The sequence below is a fragment of the Solanum lycopersicum genome, chromosome 2, assembly GCF_036512215.1.
Source record: "Solanum lycopersicum chromosome 2, SLM_r2.1".
Taxonomy (NCBI): Eukaryota; Viridiplantae; Streptophyta; class Magnoliopsida; order Solanales; family Solanaceae; genus Solanum; species Solanum lycopersicum.
This window is the reverse complement of record NC_090801.1, coordinates 63,296,932-63,316,865: the sequence shown is the minus strand read 5'-3', so window position 1 is coordinate 63,316,865 and position 19,934 is coordinate 63,296,932. Positions and strand designations below refer to the sequence as shown.

Here is a 19,934-nt window from a genome sequence, read left to right as displayed (position 1 = left end):
AATTTTTTCGTCATTTTTTTTATTTTTATATGAGTTGTTAACATACTTCACCAAATATTTATGCATTTCAGAATTTTAGTATTTGAAACACTATTTTTATGATTTAATTTTCATATTTGAGATTTAGTAGATTGTAATTTGTAGTAAGCCACATAAGCATTCATACATAATATATTGTTTGATTTTTTTTCATATATTCATATTTAATAATTTCGAATTTTGCTTATAGGGTTATTAAATCAGAAATAAATACAAATTCAGATTTGAATTTAGTGAAAAGAATTGGAAAAAAGAAACATAGCAGACGAAGAAGAAAGAGAGAGTCAAAGAAAAAGGTTGCGAAATTGTATTCATATCAGAATAATATTCATATTGATTTTTATTTGTCAATTATTTTTCTTTTACTCATCATTTGTATTTTTATTAAGAATATTGTATTTCTTTTTCATTTGTAGTCATTCAAATACTTATCTTATATGAATTTGTATTTCTTAAGCATAGATGTCTCCTATTTTTTAACGATCAATTTATATTTTTTTAGAATATTGTATTCTGATTATATCATTTTCACTATGTATGCTATCTCATATGAATTTGTATTTCTTAAACATATATGTATCATGCTTTTCAACAGTTAATTTTTTTTTAGAATATTATATATTGATTATATTATTTTACTATGTATGCTATATGTTTTCGAGAATCTTGTATTTTTATTTCTTTCATAGTCAATTTGTATTTATTCTTTTAGAATATTATATCCTTCCTCAACAAATTTATTATTTTCCACCAAGTATGCTATTTTCCTCCAAAAATCTTGTAACCTTTCATAAATCATATTCATACATATTGAGATACGTGTATATATATATATGGTAATCAAGTAATACAATTTTGATCACCGGAATACAATTTGTAGTTTTGAAAGAACAAAAATTAATTTTAAGTTGAATGGTAAAGTGAGCACATAAAATGTAAAAAATATTGGTATACAATTAAAATAAAAACATAACAAAGGAAAGTTGATCTAATAGAATGAAAAAAGAGTTTTTTTTTTAAAATTGTTAATGATGAGAATTTTAAGTGATATGTTCCTTCTCTAAAAACTATTATCTCACTTTTACATCATACTACTTTTTTGTATTTTATATATTATTATACAATATTCTAAATAAAAATTAAAATAATTAGAAATACGAAATAAATACATATTGAAATAAATACGAAATAGAAAATTTTAGAAGAAACAAATAAATACACATAAAAAAAATATATGAATACAAATATGTTTCTTAAATAACTATAAATTCATTTGACATACCTATTGGAATGACTAATAAAAAAAAGATTAAGATTATGGAGAGAGAAAAAAAAATAAAGTTTGAGTTTTATTTAAAAATGGAACTGATGAGAAAATAAAGTAATTTTTATCTTTTTTTGAAATATTCTCTCCCTTGATTTTCTTCTTTTTGTTATTAAATAATTCTATTCTTTAAATAAAAATAAATAATAAAAATATAATTAAGATGCATAACAAATTAAAATTTTAACATTTTACTAAATATTAAAAGTGTTGCTAATAAGGTCTCTTAAATGTTAAAATATTGACATTTTGAAAAATTTCTATTTATAACATTTGAAAAGTGTAGGTAACAATACTATATATAGTTATTATGGAGTATGTAAACGTTAGGAAATCTATAAGCTCACCCTGGTCTTCTACAATTCCGACTTTTGGTTAAATCTATACTTATCTATGTGAGTTTTCGAATTTTATTGTTTAAAATAACTTTGTTTTTATTGTAATTTTTAATTTTTTTAAAAATAATTTTAGTTGTTAATATTAAGACTTATAATAGTTTCTATGTGATTTTTAAATATATGATTTTATTCCAAAAACTTAAAGAAGATCTCCAAATTCATTGTCAAAGATGTATAATATGCATAATTGTAAGTTGCTACTTAAACTGGAAGATATTACTATTATTTTTTAAATTGGCCTACTTAAATAATTACTGTTAAATATATCCTCTTTGACATTATCAGTCAAAATTTAATAAATCCTTCGCAAGTTTGACTTTATAGTAACCGTTACATCTAAAAATCAAAAATAATAATTGCATATTTAATGAATTAATTTGACTTTTATCACTTGTGCCCCTATATAATGAAGATGAAGGCCTATGCAATTTCATATTCACCTACAAATGATTCATAAATTTTTTATCATCACATTTATATCTGTAAATTCACAATGTATTATTTGATTAATCATCAATTAATTATTTTTGTCTTTTGAATAGACACCAACATAAGCATCCATCAAAGTTTGTTAATTTCGTGGTAAGCTAATGCTAATTATTTCAGAACAAATCCTATAGTATTAGTTCAGATATATTAGTAATTTAGCCATTATTGCGATTTTTTCTCTACTAAATCACTTATCTATTTTAATGTGTGTTCCAAGATGCTGAAGAATTATAGATGCAGATCTATAATTTAAATTAAATAGATTCAACTATTGAGATTTTCTTCTTTATCTTATATTTTTTGAGATTTTTTTACATATATAAGTATAATTTATATCGAAAGCTATGATTTCAGATGAATTTATATAATCCAAGAACTTTAGGATGGATTATAGCAATTCTACACTAACAATGTTTTCGGTATTAATGAAAAATATTTTTTCAAAAATCATTTTCAGTACAAAACGTTTCTGATAGGGTTTTATCTCTAGAAAATTACTTTTTTTTTCAATGAACCAAACGCATTCAATTATCTAGTTTTTGGATCTAAAATATATATGTTTTTTTGTTAATGTAGGAAAAAAAAAATGTCGATGGAAGGTAAAGAGAGAGTAATTTTGACAATTATTATGATGCTATGGTGGGGTGCGGGGAACTGTACGGCGTTCGATTCAACAGTTGCACAAGATGGTTCTGGCGATTACAAAACAATTACCGAAGCAGTAATTGCAGCACCGAAAATGAGTACAAAAACATACTTTATACATGTCAAAAAAGGAACTTACAATGAAAATGTCACTATTCCGAATGAGAAACCAAATATAGCCCTTGTTGGTGATGGTATGGGCGTCACAATAATTTCAGCAAATAAAAACAGTAAACAATATCGAACGCCTCATACCGCCACATTAGGTAAATCTATGCATAATAATAATAACATCAATTGTGTTTTTAATTCATAAACTTTTGAGTGTCTAATAATGTTATAAAATTTGAAAATGAACAGAAGTATACGGCAGTGGTTTTATTGGGATTTCGTTGACAATCAGAAATACTGCTGGACCAGAAGGTGGTCAAGCAGCTGCATTAACAATTGCTCCTTTTAGAGGCTTTACTTCATTTTATCAATGTAGTTTTTTGGGTTACCAGGATACAATTTTTTCCTCGGATACTTCATTTTTCAGAGAGTGTTTGATATTTGGTACAATCGATTTTATCACTGGTAGCGGACGTGCTATATTTCAAAATTGTCGTCTTAAAGCAAGGCCACCAATACATGGACAAGGAGTTAGAATACTTGCTCCAGGGGAAGATAGCATTACTTCGAATCCGGGGTTAATTCTTCAGAACTGTAACATATCAACTACAAGACAATTTAACAAGACGGAAATTGAAAGTTTTTTAGGTTGGCCTTGGATTAATGGAGGGAAGGCAGTAATTATGTCTAGTTATATTAGTGATTTTATTGACCCAAGAGGGTGGAGTGAAAATCCACAAGTGACGCAGACATATATGGCGGAGTATAATAACAGGGGACCAGGGTCTGATACTAGTAAGAGAGTAGAGTGGTCTAAAGTTATCGACAAAACAGAGGCGAATAAGTTTACTGTTCGCAATTTTTTGCAAGGTGATAAATGGATCCCGAAAACAATACCATACGATCTTGATCTTTGATGTTGGTTGGTGATGATCGAGGAATGAATTCATGACATGTTTGCTTTTGATTCTTCAAAGAATATATTTGTAATTTTTTGAAGTTTATTGATGATAGGTCAAGAAAGCATATATCTTGTCACTGATATGTTACTGGTATTCAATTTCTCATGAATTTAAGAATTATTAGACCAAAATGTTGATGCTAGTGTTGTTGCTTTTACTATGAGTTTATCTATATCCTTGTAAAGCTTTGAGTTTTTTCTTTTCTTTTCTTCCCCTTTTTAGCTTAAGGATCGGATAGGTGAAAAAAAATGGTTGTTATAATCAGGCTTTGGGCTGGGGACTCATCTAGCATCTTTACCTAATGCAGATTGCAAGCTTTGGTAAGTTATGAGATTAACAAATGCTTAAATAACTTTCTCATAATGGTTTTATTATGAGTTGATAATTATTTTTTTTGTTAATAATGCAACCATCTTACGTTATTAGACCTAACTTAACTTCAAAAGTTAGATCATGAATTTTGGTCTTTACCATTTTCACCATTATGGTCTATCATTGTTGAAGAAGAACTAATTATTCAAGTTCATATCAATTTGTTCAGATCTATCGATCAATTCAAGAAATCTCTCAATACATAAAGGTATTTTCGTAATCATCTTTTATTTTTGCGAGATTTCATAAGATTTTGTTTTCGAAATAAAAATTGTGTTGAATTTTGGATTGTATGTATTACAATTTTTTCGTCATTTTTTTATTTTTATATGAGTTTGTTAACATACTCACCAAATATTTATGCATTTCAGAATTTTAGTATTTGAAACACTATTTTTATGATTTTATTTTCATATTTGAGATTTAGTAGATTGTAATTTGTAGTAAGCCACATAAGCATTCATACATAATATAGTGTTTGATTTTTTTTTATATATTCATATTTAATAATTTCGAATTTTGCTTACGGGGTTATTAATTCAGAAATAAATATAGATTCAGATTTGAATTTGGTGAAAAGAATTGGAAAAAAGAAACATAGCAGACGAAGAAGAAAGAGAGAGTCAAAGAAAAAAGATTGCGAAATTGTATTCATATCAGAATAATATTCATATTAATTTTTATTTGTCAATTGTTTTTCTTTTACTCATCATTTGTATTTTTATTAAGAATATTATATTTCTTTTTTATTTGTAGTCATTCAAATACGTATCTTATACGAATTTGTATTTCTTAAGCATAGATGTATCCTTTTTTTTAACAGTCAATTTATATTTTTTTAGAATATTGTATTCTGATTATATCATTTTCACTATGTATGCTATCTCATATGAATTTGTATTTCTCAAACATATGTGTATCCTGTTTTTCAACAGTTAATTTGTATTATTTTTAGAATATTATATATTCATTATATTATTTTACTATGTATGTTATATGTTTTCCTGAATATTGTATTTTTATTTCTTTCATAGTCAATTTGTATTTATTTTTTTAGAATACTATATCCTTCCTCAACAAATTTATTATTTTCCACCAATTATGCTATATCCCCCCAAAAGTCTTGTACCCTTTCATAAATCATATTCATACATATTGAGATACGTATATATATATATATATATATATATATATATATATATATATGGTAATCAAGTTATACAATTTGATCAATGGAATACAATTTGTAGTTTGAAAGAAAAAAAAATAATTTTAATTTGAATGGTAATGTGAGCACATAAAATGTAAAAAATATTGGTACATAATTAAAACAAAAACATAACAAAGGAAAGTTGATCTAATAGAATGAAAAAGGAGTTTTTTTTGAAATTGTTAATAATGAGAATCTTAAGTGATATGTTCCTTCTCTAAAAACTATTATCTCACTTTTACATCATATTACTTTTTTGTATTTTATATATTATTATACAATATTCTAAATAAAAACTGAAATAAATAGAAATACGAATAAAATACATATTGAAATAAATACAAAATACAAGATTTTAGAAAAATAAATAAACATGAAAAAAATATATGAATACAAATATATTTCTTAAATAACAATAAATTCATTTGACATACCTCTTGGAATGACTAATGAAAAAAAATATTAAGATTATGGAGAGAAAAAAAAGAGACAAAGTTTGAATTTTATTTGAAAATGTAACTGATGAGAAAATTAAGTAATCTTTACTTTTTTGTTGAAATATTCTCTCCCTTGATTTTCTCCCTTTTGTTGTTAAATAATTCTATTCTTTAAATAAAAACAAATAATAAAAATATAATTAAGATACATAACAAACTAAAATTTTGACATTTTTACTAAATATTGAAAGTGTTGCTAATAAGCCATCTTAAATGTTAAAATATTGACATTTTGAAAAATTTCTATTTATAACATTTGGAAAGTGTAGGTAACAATACTATATATAGTTATTATGGAGTATGTAAACGTTAGGAAATCTATAAGCTCACCCTGGTCTTCTACAATTCCGAATTTTGATTAAATTTATACTTATCTATGTGAGTTTTCGAAATTTATGGTTTAAAATAACTTTGTTTTTATTGTAATTTTTTAATATTTTTTAAAATAATTTTAGTTGTTAATATTAAGACTTATAATAGTTTCTATGTGGTTTTAAATATATGATTTTATTCCAAAAGCTTGGAGAAGATCTCCAAATTCATTGTCAAAGATGTATAATATGCATAATTGTAAGTTGCTACTTAAACTGAAAGATATTACTATTATTTTTAAATTGACCTACTTAAATAATTACTGTTAAATATATCCTCTTTGACATTATCAGTCAAAATTTAATAAATCTTTCACAAGTTTAACTTTATAGTAACATGTAATATACATCTAAAAATCAAAAATAATAATTGCATATTTAATGAATTAATTTGACTTTTATCACTTGTGCCCCTATATAATGAAGATGAAGGCCTATGGAATTTCATATTCACCTACAAATGATTCATCAATTTTTTATCATCACATTTATATCTGTAAATTCACAATGTATTATTTGATTAATCATCAATTAATTATTTTTGTCTTTTGAAAAGACACCAACATAAGCATCCATCAAAGTTTGTTAATTTCGTGGTAAGCTAATGCTAATTATTTCAGAACAAATCCTATAGTATTAGTTCAGATATAATAGTAATTTAGCCATTATTGCAAATTTTTCTCTACTAAATCAGTTATCTATTTTAATGTGTGTTACAATTATTTTTTTGGGGGGGACGCTGAAAAATTATTGAGGCAGATCTATAATTTAAATTAAATAGATTCAACTATTGAGATTTTCTTCTTTATCTTATATTTTTTGAGATTTTTTTACATATATTAGTATAATTTATATCGAAAGCTATGAGTTCAGATGAATTTATATAATCCAAGAACCTTAGGATGGATTATAACAATTCTACACTAACAATGTTTTCGGTATTAATGAAAAATGTTTTTTTTAAAAATCATTTTCACTAGAAAATGTTTCTGATAGTGTTTTATCTCTAGAAAATTACTTTTTTTTCAATGAGCCAAACACATCCTAAATTAGCATTCAATTATCTAGTTTTTGGATCTTAAATATATATGTTTTTTTGTTAATGTAGGAAAAGAAAAATGTCGATGGAAGGTAAAGAGAGAGTAATTTTGACAATTATTATGATGCTATGGTGGGGTGCGGGGAATTGTACGGCGTTCGATTCAACAGTTGCACAAGATGGTTCTGGCGATTACAAAACAATTACCGAAGCAGTAATTGCAGCACCGAAAATGAGTACAAAAACATACTTTATACATGTCAAAAAAGGAACTTACAATGAAAATGTCACTATTCCGAATGAGAAACCAAATATAGCCCTTGTTGGCGATGGTATGGGCGTCACAATAATTTCAGCAAATAAAAACAGTAAACAATATCGTACGCCTTATACCGCCACATTAGGTAAATCTATGCATAATAATAATAACATCAATTGTGTTTTTAATTCATAAACTTTTGAGTGTCTAATAATGTTATAAAATTTGAAAATGAACAGAAGTATACGGCAGTGGTTTTATTGGGATTTCGTTGACAATCAGAAATACTGCTGGACCAGAAGGTGGTCAAGCAGCTGCATTAACAATTGCTCCTTTTAAAGGCTTTACTTCATTTTATCAATGTAGTTTTTTGGGTTACCAGGATACAATATTTTCCTCAGATACTTCATTTTTCAGAGAGTGTTTGATATTTGGTACAATCGATTTTATCACTGGCAGCGGACGTGCTGTATTTCAAAATTGTCGTCTTAAAGCAAGGCCACCAATACATGGACAAGGAGTGAGAATACTTGCTCCAGGGGAAGGTAGCATTACTTCGAATCCGGGGTTAGTTCTTCAGAACTGTAACATATCAACTACAAGACAATTTAACAAGACAGAAATTGAAAGTTTTTTAGGTTGGCCTTGGAAAAATGGAGGGAAGGCAGTAATTATGTCTAGTTATATTAGTGATTTTATTGACCCAAGAGGGTGGAGTGAAAACCCACAAGTGACGCAGACATATTTGGCGGAGTATAATAACAGGGGACCAGGGTCTGATACTAGCAAGAGAGTAGAGTGGTCTAAAGTTATCGACAAAACAGAGGCGAATAAGTTTACTGTTCGCAATTTTTTGCAAGGTGATAAATGGATCCCGAAAACAATACCATACGATCTTGATCTTTGATGTTGGTTGGTGATGATCGAGGAATGAATTCATGACATGTTTGCTTTTGATTCTTCAAAGAATATATTTGTAATTTTTTGAAGTTTATTGATGATAGGTCAAGAAAGCATATATCTTGTCACTGATATGTTACTGGTATTCAATTTCTCATGAATTTAAGAATTATTAGACCAAAATGTTGATGCTAGTGTTGTTGCTTTTACTATGAGTTTATCTATATCCTTGTAAAGCTTTGAGTTTTTTCTTTTCTTTTTCTTCCCCTTTTTAGCTTAAGGATCGGATAGGTGAAAAAAAAATGGTTGTTATAATCAGGCTTTGGGCTGGGGACTCATCTAGCATCTTTACCTAATGCAGATTGCAAGCTTTGGTAAGTTATGACATTAGCAAATGCTTCAATAACTTTCTCATAATGGTTTTATTAGGAGTTGAATTTTTTTTTAAATTTTTTTGTTAATAATGCAACCATCTTACGTTATTGGACCTAACTTAACTTCAAAAGTTAGATCATGAATCGAGAATTATTTAAAAATATTTAAGGAGATCATAACTTATTCCCCCAACTAATACAGGACAATCTGTTGGAATTCCGACCCCCAAAATTTGCCTAAGGAATAGGTTTATTCTATATTTTCCTTTGCAGATTACAACAATTACTTTTTGTAAAATAAATAATATAATGACACAATTTTTTATCGCGGAAAACCCCCAACTCATAAGGGTAAAAAACACGACCTACACCTCTGTAGGATTTAACTCCACTTCATTAAACTTTGAACATTAACAACAGATTACAAGACTATGTAACCTAAGGAATTATAAACTCTAATTCCTAGCTAAGAAATTATACTATAATTTATAGCTACCCAAAGACACAAAACCCTCCGGTTTATATCTTCTAATGTTCTTCAAGTTTTGCAACTTGTCGAACAACTCCTACTCATAAAACTCAAATTGTAAACAAGACTCTTGAATACAATCTTACAACTTCTCACTTAATTCGCAACACTCCCCAAGTTAATATCAAATCTCTTGATAGTGTTTTGATTTTTTCTCTACGTAAGTGCACAATTTTTCTCAAGCGAAACTATCGCCCTATTTATAGATTTGAAATTGAATCCAAAACCTATTTCAACAAGAAATCCTACTTCATGTAAGACTCTTCTTTTGTGTGGAACTCCTAGTTCAACTCGAACTTGTCTTCAATTTTCTTTCTTAACTTTAACTTGATTTCCTTATCTGCTCATGCTTCCTACTTCATTCCAGATTTAAAATCACATTCACTTCCTTCTTTGCTTCGGCTTTCTAGTTTTTCTATTTGATTATGAAAAACTATTTTGCCTATGAACTCCTTTGTGAAAGAAAACTTTTTGTACTGGTTTCTTGTCAAAAAAATAATAATTTCACAACTTTATAACTTCTAATTAATGTGATTGACGTTCTCCTTATACAAGTTGAATTCGGTCTGTAAAGAATACATCGAACAACTGTTTCTTTCATCTGTTTCTATATTTGTCAATTATCAAAATCTTTCTCATTCTAAAACAATCTAAGATTGTCTTGTACAATCAAGATCAAACAATTTAGAGGGTAAAAAGTTAAGCTTTTGCCGTGATTTTTTTACATTATTTAAAGTTTGTTTTCTTCAATAATGAAAACATAATCTTATTCAATATTTAGTTTATTCTTTCCTTAGAGGAAAAGTTGGAAATTTATAAATTGAAGATTCGTAAATAGAATTGTTAATGTAAGATCTAGCCCCCCTTGTTTGTACTCTTCTTCGGAAAAAAAGATTTGTATTAATAAAAGTTTCTTAGTTAAAAAAAAGATTTGTATTCTCATAGCTCAACACAATAACATCCGCAATGTATTTGTTCAAAGATTTCTGTTTATAGGGAGATTTTTCTCTCAACAATTTTAATATTTTTCTCTTACATTAGTTTTTATATAATAATATTTTATTTTCGATAGGAGTATAAGTTTTTATCATCTAATTTAGGCGAAATGGTCTGATGAACTATTCTACCTGTATGCGTCTGTATTCTAGACCATTCTACTTGACTATTTGTTTACTGAACCCTTAAAATCAATGAAACTCTGTTTTAAACCTTTTTAACCATTCCCAAACTTATGTGGCAACTTTATTATTCGGTTGGCACACATGTGTGATGTCACACATAGAAGGAGAGTGAAATATCAAATTTTAGGCTAAAATAATTTTTTTCTTTTTTAAAAAAAGATTAAAAAGATAAAAAATAATAACACTAACTTCTTTTTTTAGTTCTTTTTCTTTTTCCACCCCACTCAGCTCCATTTCTTTTTTCTTTCTACTCTCAAACCCCCATTTCTCTTCTTTCTCCACTTTCCGGTCCTTCCCAATTTTGTTGTTTCTCTCTCTCTTTTTTTTTCTTACATTTTCTTCCTTTTTGGGTATAGAAATGAAATTGTATTGTTGTTGTAGATCTGTATTTTTTTTTATTTTTGGGATAATTTATAATCTATAAAGTGATAAAAATTCAAAAATTTTGAAAGATCAAAAGTTATTGTTGAATGTCTTTGTGAAATTAGGTGAAATGAGTAATGTAAAATTATACACAAATATTAGAGTATAATGATATACTTTAGTGACTATTTGTTAACATCAACGAGGAAAAGAGTTTTATGGTGGTTCAATTGGTAAAAGTAATACGATTAAAGTTGTGAATGAAAGAATTTTTTTTAAAAAAATGGAGTGATAATTGTTACTTATTTGGGAATGTAATGATACTAGTGAAAATGGAAGGTAGCAGTTGTACCTCTAATGTAAAACTAAAAAAAATGGAGAGAGGTGAAGGGATAAAGGAGGAATGAACTGAAAAAAAAAAGAAAAATCAGATTTTTTAATAAAAGAAATCTTAATAAGTGATGTGTCATCTAAAATGTGATTGGATGATGATATGTCATTTTTGTCAAGTGTTTAAAGTTTTCACAAATCGAAAGGGGTTTATTATGCTTAATTTCACTGAGTTTAAGGATTCAATTGACAAATGATCAAGTAGATTGGTCAAGAAAACAAACTCATACAAATATAAGAGTCTATCAGACCATTCCTTCTCTAATTTTTCACTATTTTATTTTTTACAATTATAAACTTCCACATGAAGCTCTATCATTTTCCAATCCAATAAAAAAAAAGGGACCAAGGTCCCAAACATTGAGTAAATCAAGAAAAAAGTGACTTTAATACCGATATGAAAAAACACTCAACCTCAAATATAATGTCATCTCCAACCATATCTCCTATTTATTCTTTAAATGTAGAGTTTTTTATTTTTCAGACAATTAATTTTAATTTAATTCTCTATTTTATTCTTTAAAAAGAAATCTTTGTCTTTCTTTGTAATTATTATATTTATTTCATAAAATAAATCATTTCTCTTTTTGCAAATAATCACTCTACAATCTTTACGTAATACAATTTTTTAAAAAAAATTATATTTATTCTAAATTTCTAAATAACATAATTTCATATTATCGAAAAATTTATTTTAAGTTTTACATAAATATTTCAAAATTATTACGTAACTCTCATGAATGTTCTATTAATGTATTATGGAGTTCAAAATAAACATTTTTTGTCCTTATTTTTTTGTGTGTAGCTAAAAATTATTTAACTTAACAATTTATTCTTATCCAATTATTTTGTGTACTAATTTACTTCCTCTATTTCGTTTTGAACTATTGCATCAAATATTTTCATACTCTTTTAAAAATGTAGTTTAATAATTTATTACTGTAATCTATAAGTCTATAACATAAAAGTAGATTGCCTAAATTATCATGTAAAAATTTTGTGCATACTTTATAACGAAAAATGATTATAATCGAAGTTACATATCTAAATGACAAAAAAACAATTAAAAAATCAAATTAGAAAAATTGTTAATACGGAATGGAAGTAGTATACTTATCAATATATGTGTTTAGATGTTATATTACTTAGAAAATAATTACAAATATTAGAGACTTAATTTATAATCTTATATAATATAAATAATATTAAAATAAATTTTAATTGCATATCTAAAGTGACTATTTATTTTTAAAAATAAAATAAAAAAAATATTAATTTGAGCGGAAATAGTAACTTGTTGATGATATACTTTTAAATATTATATTACATTAGAAAATAATTATAAATGATAATGGCTTAATTAGTAATATAATAGAAATAATATTATAATAATAAAAAAAGTAAAATAGAGAAGTGAATATGTAACGACCTGTTTAGACGTTTTGAGCAGCAGATTTTATTAGTGGAAAAACAGGCTGAGACGACGGATCCCACGACGGAACGTCATGGGCGCGACGGACCGTCGAGGGTGTCTCGTCCCAAAACACTTAGAAATTTCTGAAATTTAGGTGCTGAAATCGACTCTCTGAACTCTGTGACGGACCTGCAGGACGGACCGTCACAGGCACGACGAACCGTCGTGATCCACCGTTTCAAAATACTTCAACTCTTGAGAATTTGGTACAGGGAACGATTCTCTGAACGTCGTGACGGAAGTGCAAGACGGACCGTCGTAGGTACGACGGGCCGTCACAGACTCCTTGAGGAAATCGAGTCTCTGACGAACCTGCATGACGGACCGTCGCAGGCGCGACGGGCCGTCACAGGTTGCGTAATCCCAGTCGGAGTCGGATTTCTGGTTAAGTTTTAAAGGAGCGTTTTGGACTATTCCTGTTATAATTATATAAATTGTGGGTTATTATTGTCATCTTTTAACTTAATTACATGTTAATTAGGGTAAAAGAAAGAGGGTTTGAATAAGAAAAAGAAAAGAACAGAAAGAGAGAGAAGGGAATCGATAGAGAGAGGGTCGATCGAGAAGGGGAAAGCACAAAGCTTTGGAGAAAATTTGCTTGCTTGATCACTAATCTTCGGTGGAGGTAGGTTATGGTTTTCATGCTTTCATAAGTAAACTCTTAATAGAGAATGATATGTATTGGTAGTATTGTAAAACCCTGCTATGTGCTTAATTGTATGCATGCATGAACATGATTATATAATTGTGATTATATTAAGCATGATAAAGTTGTTGAATCCCAAATCTTGATAAAAACCTAATCTCTTTTTAATGATGATGCCTTGGTAAGGGAGAAGGCTTGATGAACTAAAGTAATGAGATTGATGATGCCTTGGTAAGGGAGAAGGCTTGATGAGTTGATAGAATGAGATTAGGGGATCGGGTGTCACGAACCGACACGTAGATTTAGGGGATCGGGTGTCACGAACCGACACGTAGAATTAGGGAATCGGGTGTCACGAACCGACACGTAGATTTAGGGGATCGGAGTGTCACGTACCGACACAAGAGGATTAACGAATATGAGGGAGCGGAGTGTCACGTACCGACACAAGAGAAATAAAGATAATGAATCTTGAAAGATGTTAATATACTCAATCTAATGAACATAATTCCCAAATGAGTATGGTATTGAGGCTTGAGTCTTCATGCGTGAACTTGATGGTAATTGTTAATGATATAGCACTTGTTGTTGCTACATGTTGAGTATCATAGTTGATTTTATGATATTACTTGGTATATACTGTTTTCTATTTTGAGTTGGCCGATGATATCTACTCAGTACCCGTGTTTTGTACTGACCCCTACTTTTATGTTTTCTTCTTGTTTATTTGTGGAGTGCAGTAAACGTGCCGTCGTCTTCGACTCAACAGTAATTCAAGTCAGTCTTACTATATCGGAAATTCAGGGTGAGCTAATGCTTCTAGCTTGGACTGGATCTTATTCTTCAAGTCTTGATGCCTTGAACTTCCGGCATGGACTAGGTTCTTATGTATTTTTAGCTTTTAGAATACTCTTAGTTTAGTCATTTGATCGTAGATGTTCTTGTGGTGATGACTTCCAGATTTTGGGGATAATAATAGTTATTGATTTTATTAATGAGTTAAGTCTTCCGCATTACTTTCTGTTGATATTACATTGAAATGTTAAGGTTTAGATTGGTTGGTTCGCTCACATAGGAGGGTAAGTGTGGGTGCCAGTCGCGGCCCGATTTTAGGTCGTGACAGAATAGCAATTATCGAAGAATAGAGAGTGAAATAGAGAATGATTAGAGAATCTTTTTTTTTCCTCCAAATATAAAAAATAGAGAGTGAAATAAAAATGACTCGAAGATATCTTTCGTGAGTTGAGTATCACCCAAAATAATATAAGTAGACAACAGTCTATATATTCATTGATTCTTCCCAATTAATAATGTTGGACATATATTCTTGTGCTTGTGGTCCAACTATTTGTTGTAAGAATGTGATCATGAAAAAATAAAATACAGCTGAACTTTGATTGGAATACAAACCAGAAACCAAGGGTTGTTAATTTTTCGAGTATAAATCTGTTCTTTTTTTTTCTTTTTCATGGCAGAATTTAATTTGTTTTTATTTACCCTGTGTTCAAAAGATATCCTTTCAAATATGCCATTGCTTGTGATGCTTCTTGGAAATATCAGAAGCAGAATGATGTCAAAATTGTACTAATACTCTCCATAACCAAGTACGATAAGCATATATTTTGACACAATTTTCATAAGCATACTATAATTTCAAGGAAGAAAAAAATGTTTTATTTTTACTTTTCCCAAAACCCAAAGAAGATTTTGTGTTTAGAGATTATTTGAAAATGTAATTTACACTTCATCTCGCATTCTCAATCTCCTTCCTTCTTTGTTGCTTAGCCTAATATGAATCTGTTTTTTTGTTTAATTTGTTCTTTCAGAATGGACCATTTTTGTACCTATTAATATCTGCCAGCAAAATAAAGTTAAAAAATTGTGATATCCTTTCACTTAACTGAAACTGCATTTATCAAACTTATCACCTTTTCTTTTTTGGTTGCTTTTGCATCGACAAAGGAATATTATATGATATGTCAGGTGTGTATGTATTACTACCTTCATTTTCCTTTTTTAGAACGAATTAAAAGAAAAGCCTATCATATCAATTGAAATAAAAGTATAGATATTCAATATAACTTTTTTTTTTCCAATGCCTTCCATATTAAGCAATATGTAATTGAAATTCATCGGGAGAAATGGCATCTCTAGATCACGTACAATTATTGCAATTTGTGTAACCAAATGTCACATCAATCTCCATCGAATATATTCTCCTTCTTCTAAAAGAAAAATTCGAGGCTCCAATAGTTTTCGTCAATCATCATACAGCTAGATGGAGAAAAAAAATATAGTTAGAACAGAATTATTTATGTGTGATGGAGGATGATACACGCATTAAGCCTAGTTAGATGTATGCACATTATTGGGAAAAGACATAGATTTTCCTCAAAATTTATCTAGAAAAGTTACTTACACGTTTTTACTATTATGATAATCTATTACACATATTTACAATTTATAGTAAATTTAATGTCACCATGCTATGTGTAAAACCATTCTCATAGTATGTGGTGTATTACACTCGCTGCCACATCAGCGCCATGTCAGAAATTGTAGTTTTGAAATATTTTTTTACTTTTTTTTTCTTTATTACTTAGCTTTTATTTAATTAATTAGATTTTACACTAATTAATTCCTAATTAATTATTAAAGTTCTCTAATAATTCTATCTATTTCATTACAAAATGGTAACGAAGAAACTTTTAGCAATGACCACCAAGAAAATTGTCGGCAATCTGGAGTTAATTCTGGAGTGAAAGAATTCTTCCATTCCAAAATGTACCCACAAGAAGTTTGCTTCAATTTCTTCTATTGTTTGGTCATGGAAACTAAACTTTGATTGTTATTTGTTACGACTTGTAGTTGTAAATATTTTCCAGATTTTTTAGATTTGGGCATTGCTATTTTTCCATGTTCTTCGTGGAGATTTCATAAAAAATTGAGATAATAGAAAAATAAGTTTCTTTCCATTTTCAATAGATCACTCAATACTCAAAAACGTCTATCAATGCCCCACCGATTGAAACCTCCCAAAATTTAACTCCTTTTTGAGTAATTTATTTCTTGGTTGTTTCTTGTTATAGGTTTATTTTAGGCTTAATTGGGGTGTGAAAAAAGATGAGGAGGGTGAGGTGTGAAGAAGAAGAGCTGAAGGGATGGGGTGTTTAAGAAATATTTTGATTTTTGATTTTTTTTTACTTCAGTAATTATTTGACGCTCTGACGATGCACATGTTTCTTTTTAATTATTATTATTTTGTCATGTCAGCTTTAGGGGGTAAACAAATTTACTTTTAAATAACAGAGGTGTGTAATAAGTCGCCATAATAGTTTAATTGTGTAACTGACTTTTTGATACAAGTTTCGGAATAAATCTATGCCTTTTCCCGCACATTGTTAACAATTCTATTAAAGCTTGTTTATGTTTTTTTTTATTCTCACGCGGGTCATTCGAACGTGACGCTTCCGATATAATTTTCTTCATATCCAAAGCTCAAATTCGAGACCTTTGGTTAAGAATAAAACACTTCTACCAATGTATCAACATTGGTTGACTTTTTATCCTAATGAATGTAGACACAATTTTCTCTTAATACTATCCGTTAGGTATCGTTTAGTATGGAATGAGATAAATAAAATTATTCATAATTTAAAATATTTCAATATAAATGCTATGTATGATCAATACATAATTCGGAACTAACTAATATCTAAATCAAAAGATGGAACAACCCTTCCAAATTTTCATTACTACGCTTGACCGTTTCTTCATTTGTTAAAGTTTGTATAAATTGGGTACTTCGTGATTGCCACTTTTCCAAAATATATGGTTTGCCAACTAATAAATAATTTAGATTCACCAACTTATTAAACAATTTACAGTATCAATAATTCATATATAGAGAATCTACCAGTAGTAGTTGTTTTTTTTTTCTCCCTTTTAAAATTATATCTGCTTTATTTTTTTTCCTTATGTTGGGGCCAACTAATTATAAGGTCCCATGATTTCCGTTTTTAGTTTCAATCGGTACTTGAAACATACAAAAGAAAATTATTACTATTATAATAAAAATTCCATACAAAAGACAACTCAAATAATTCAGTTTTATTTTGGCTGAATATATATATTTTCGACAAATTAATTAAATAAAGCATATCGATTAAATTTTTTGAATTTGAATCGGTAAATTGATATCAAGTGATAGTGAAAATGTAGTTGAATCGATGCAACATGTAGCTTTCTTGAGAGTTATGTATGACTAATTAGTTTTAGCTGTACATCTACTCTCTTCTAATTTAATAGAAGACGTAGATAAAAATTGCCATTAATCCTTTAATTATAAGCAAATTGTCCCCACAATTTGCTAAGAAAGATTACGATAAATGCAACTGTAAAATAAATATTCAAAGTCAAATACGTGATTGAGTACCAAAACTGATCGATCATGGTGCTTCATTGCGCTATTAAAAAACATAAAATTTCTGTTCTTTTCATCTTATGTTAAAATAGTATGGGTTGATTTCATAGACGATCAACCAACTTTTGTTTATTGAATTAATGTCATTAAATTATCTTTTTGTAACAAAAAAAATTCTCCCTTAATTTTATTGAAGTATCACGAAAATCACTAAACTATTTTATTTAAAACAAGTCACCAAATTTTCTCTTAGTATTACATAATTCACTAAAAGAAACATAAATGACGTTTTATACGATACACAGACAAGTGGAATGACTTTTTGGTTTAAAAGATTTTTTAGATGACGTGTTGTCATATTTCGACTAAGTTGAATGATTCTTTTTTTTGGTTATAAAAGAGAGACTTGTGATTTTCTATGATACTTAAGTTAATTAGTTGAGTGCTTTTATTTTAAAAAAAAATACTTGATCAACTTTGATGCAATAATGATAAAATAAAAATTGACTAACTATTCGTGAAATTATCTTATAGATAATACTCTACCGTATAAGAATATATCCAAAAAAATAAATCTATTTTATTTCTTAAACGGGGTAACAATTTATGCACTATTAATGATGCAATATATATTATGAAATCAAACTAGATTAGGTGTTTAATTGGCAATTGAATAACTGGTTTACCTTAAAAATGAGGATATAAAAAACTTCTAGAACCAATAAAAAGATAAAAGAATATTACTCTCTTTTGTGAACATTATATTAGTACCACTCACACTATTTACTTTATCTATTCATTTAAAAAGAAAATAATTTATTTATGATTACTCTACATTATTCATGAATAATAAAATATATAATTTAGAGAACTATTATGAATATATAAGAGTGAACGAATGAAATAAAAAGAATATATAATTGAGAAGATATTTTAGCAGAAAAATATGAGTGGGAATATAGCATAATTTGTGGAAAGATAGGCACCACTCAAAAATTATGCGATGGTGTTGCGGCATTGATGGCGCTCAGGTAATTAAATGAAATCTGCAAGCAACTGACAATTCCTATACATTTTTTCTCATATAATTTTTACCATCATACTTGATTTTGTAAATGTTGTTTGACTTTATCACTAATGCAATCATGCGTCAATTAATTTGTTATTATATTCATTACTAGTATAATCATTTCATTAAGTGAGGCTAACACGTTTAACATATTCATTACTTATAAAGTCAAAAGCTCATGCCTTGTGGTTGAATATATGTTATCTTATCCCTTCATTTTGAGTGTTGATACATGATAGGTTTAAATGCTAAACTTTTGAAGATTACAAGTTACGAATAAGGTAGAAAATAGAGATAATATAGGTTATGTTTATTAATTTTATTGATAAAAAGAAAAATAATAAATTCATTTAGTTTTTAAAATGAATTATTTATATATATTAAGTAATTTTTTTTTGTAAAAATATAATATGTTAGCTAAATTAATTGAGTCTTGCTATAGTCATAACTAATGCTTTAGCTTTGTCCCAAATGTGATGGAACTGAAGAAGGTAAAAAGGTAAAAGTGTGAGAGAAGCATGTCTTATTTTTTGCTAAATTTTTTGATGAAAATGATTTTTTCTATTCAGGTTAAAAGTTGGATATTAAAATTTGAAAAGCACTTTCAACGATGTGTTTGTGCACAAAATAAAAGATATTCTAATTTTACCAAACCACAATATTGCAACTTGACCAAAGATCAATATTGTCTCTCATTAATTAGTTTTATGACAAAGTACCAAAAAAAAAAAAGAGGAGAAAGTCTAGAGCCATGAAATAATTATACTCTTTGCTTTTCATATTATTTGAATTTTTATTTATTTTTACTTTTTATATTACTTGACTTTTATTAATCTAAATATGATTTAAATAAGTTTAATAATATCTAT

The 19,934-nt window shown here is 27.8% G+C and overlaps 2 protein-coding genes across 2 annotated transcripts; both read left to right on the top strand.

Moving 5' to 3' along the window:
- The first annotated feature begins 1,908 nt into the window (after positions 1 to 1,908).
- LOC101258937 (probable pectinesterase 30) lies at positions 1,909 to 4,465 on the top strand. The gene is made up of 3 exons (XM_069294654.1): positions 1,909 to 2,343; positions 2,827 to 3,161; positions 3,256 to 4,465. Exons 2-3 carry the CDS (start codon positions 2,837 to 2,839, stop codon positions 3,921 to 3,923), a joined length of 993 nt encoding a protein of 330 aa, XP_069150755.1. The 5' UTR covers positions 1,909 to 2,343; positions 2,827 to 2,836; the 3' UTR covers positions 3,924 to 4,465.
- A 3,071-nt stretch (positions 4,466 to 7,536) lies between these two features.
- On the top strand, positions 7,537 to 8,623 carry LOC101263278 (probable pectinesterase 30). Its single transcript, XM_026029119.2, has 2 exons — positions 7,537 to 7,789; positions 7,956 to 8,623. The coding sequence occupies exons 1-2, from the start codon at positions 7,537 to 7,539 to the stop codon at positions 8,621 to 8,623; spliced, it is 921 nt and encodes a 306-aa protein (XP_025884904.2).
- The last annotated feature ends 11,311 nt before the right edge of the window (positions 8,624 to 19,934 follow it).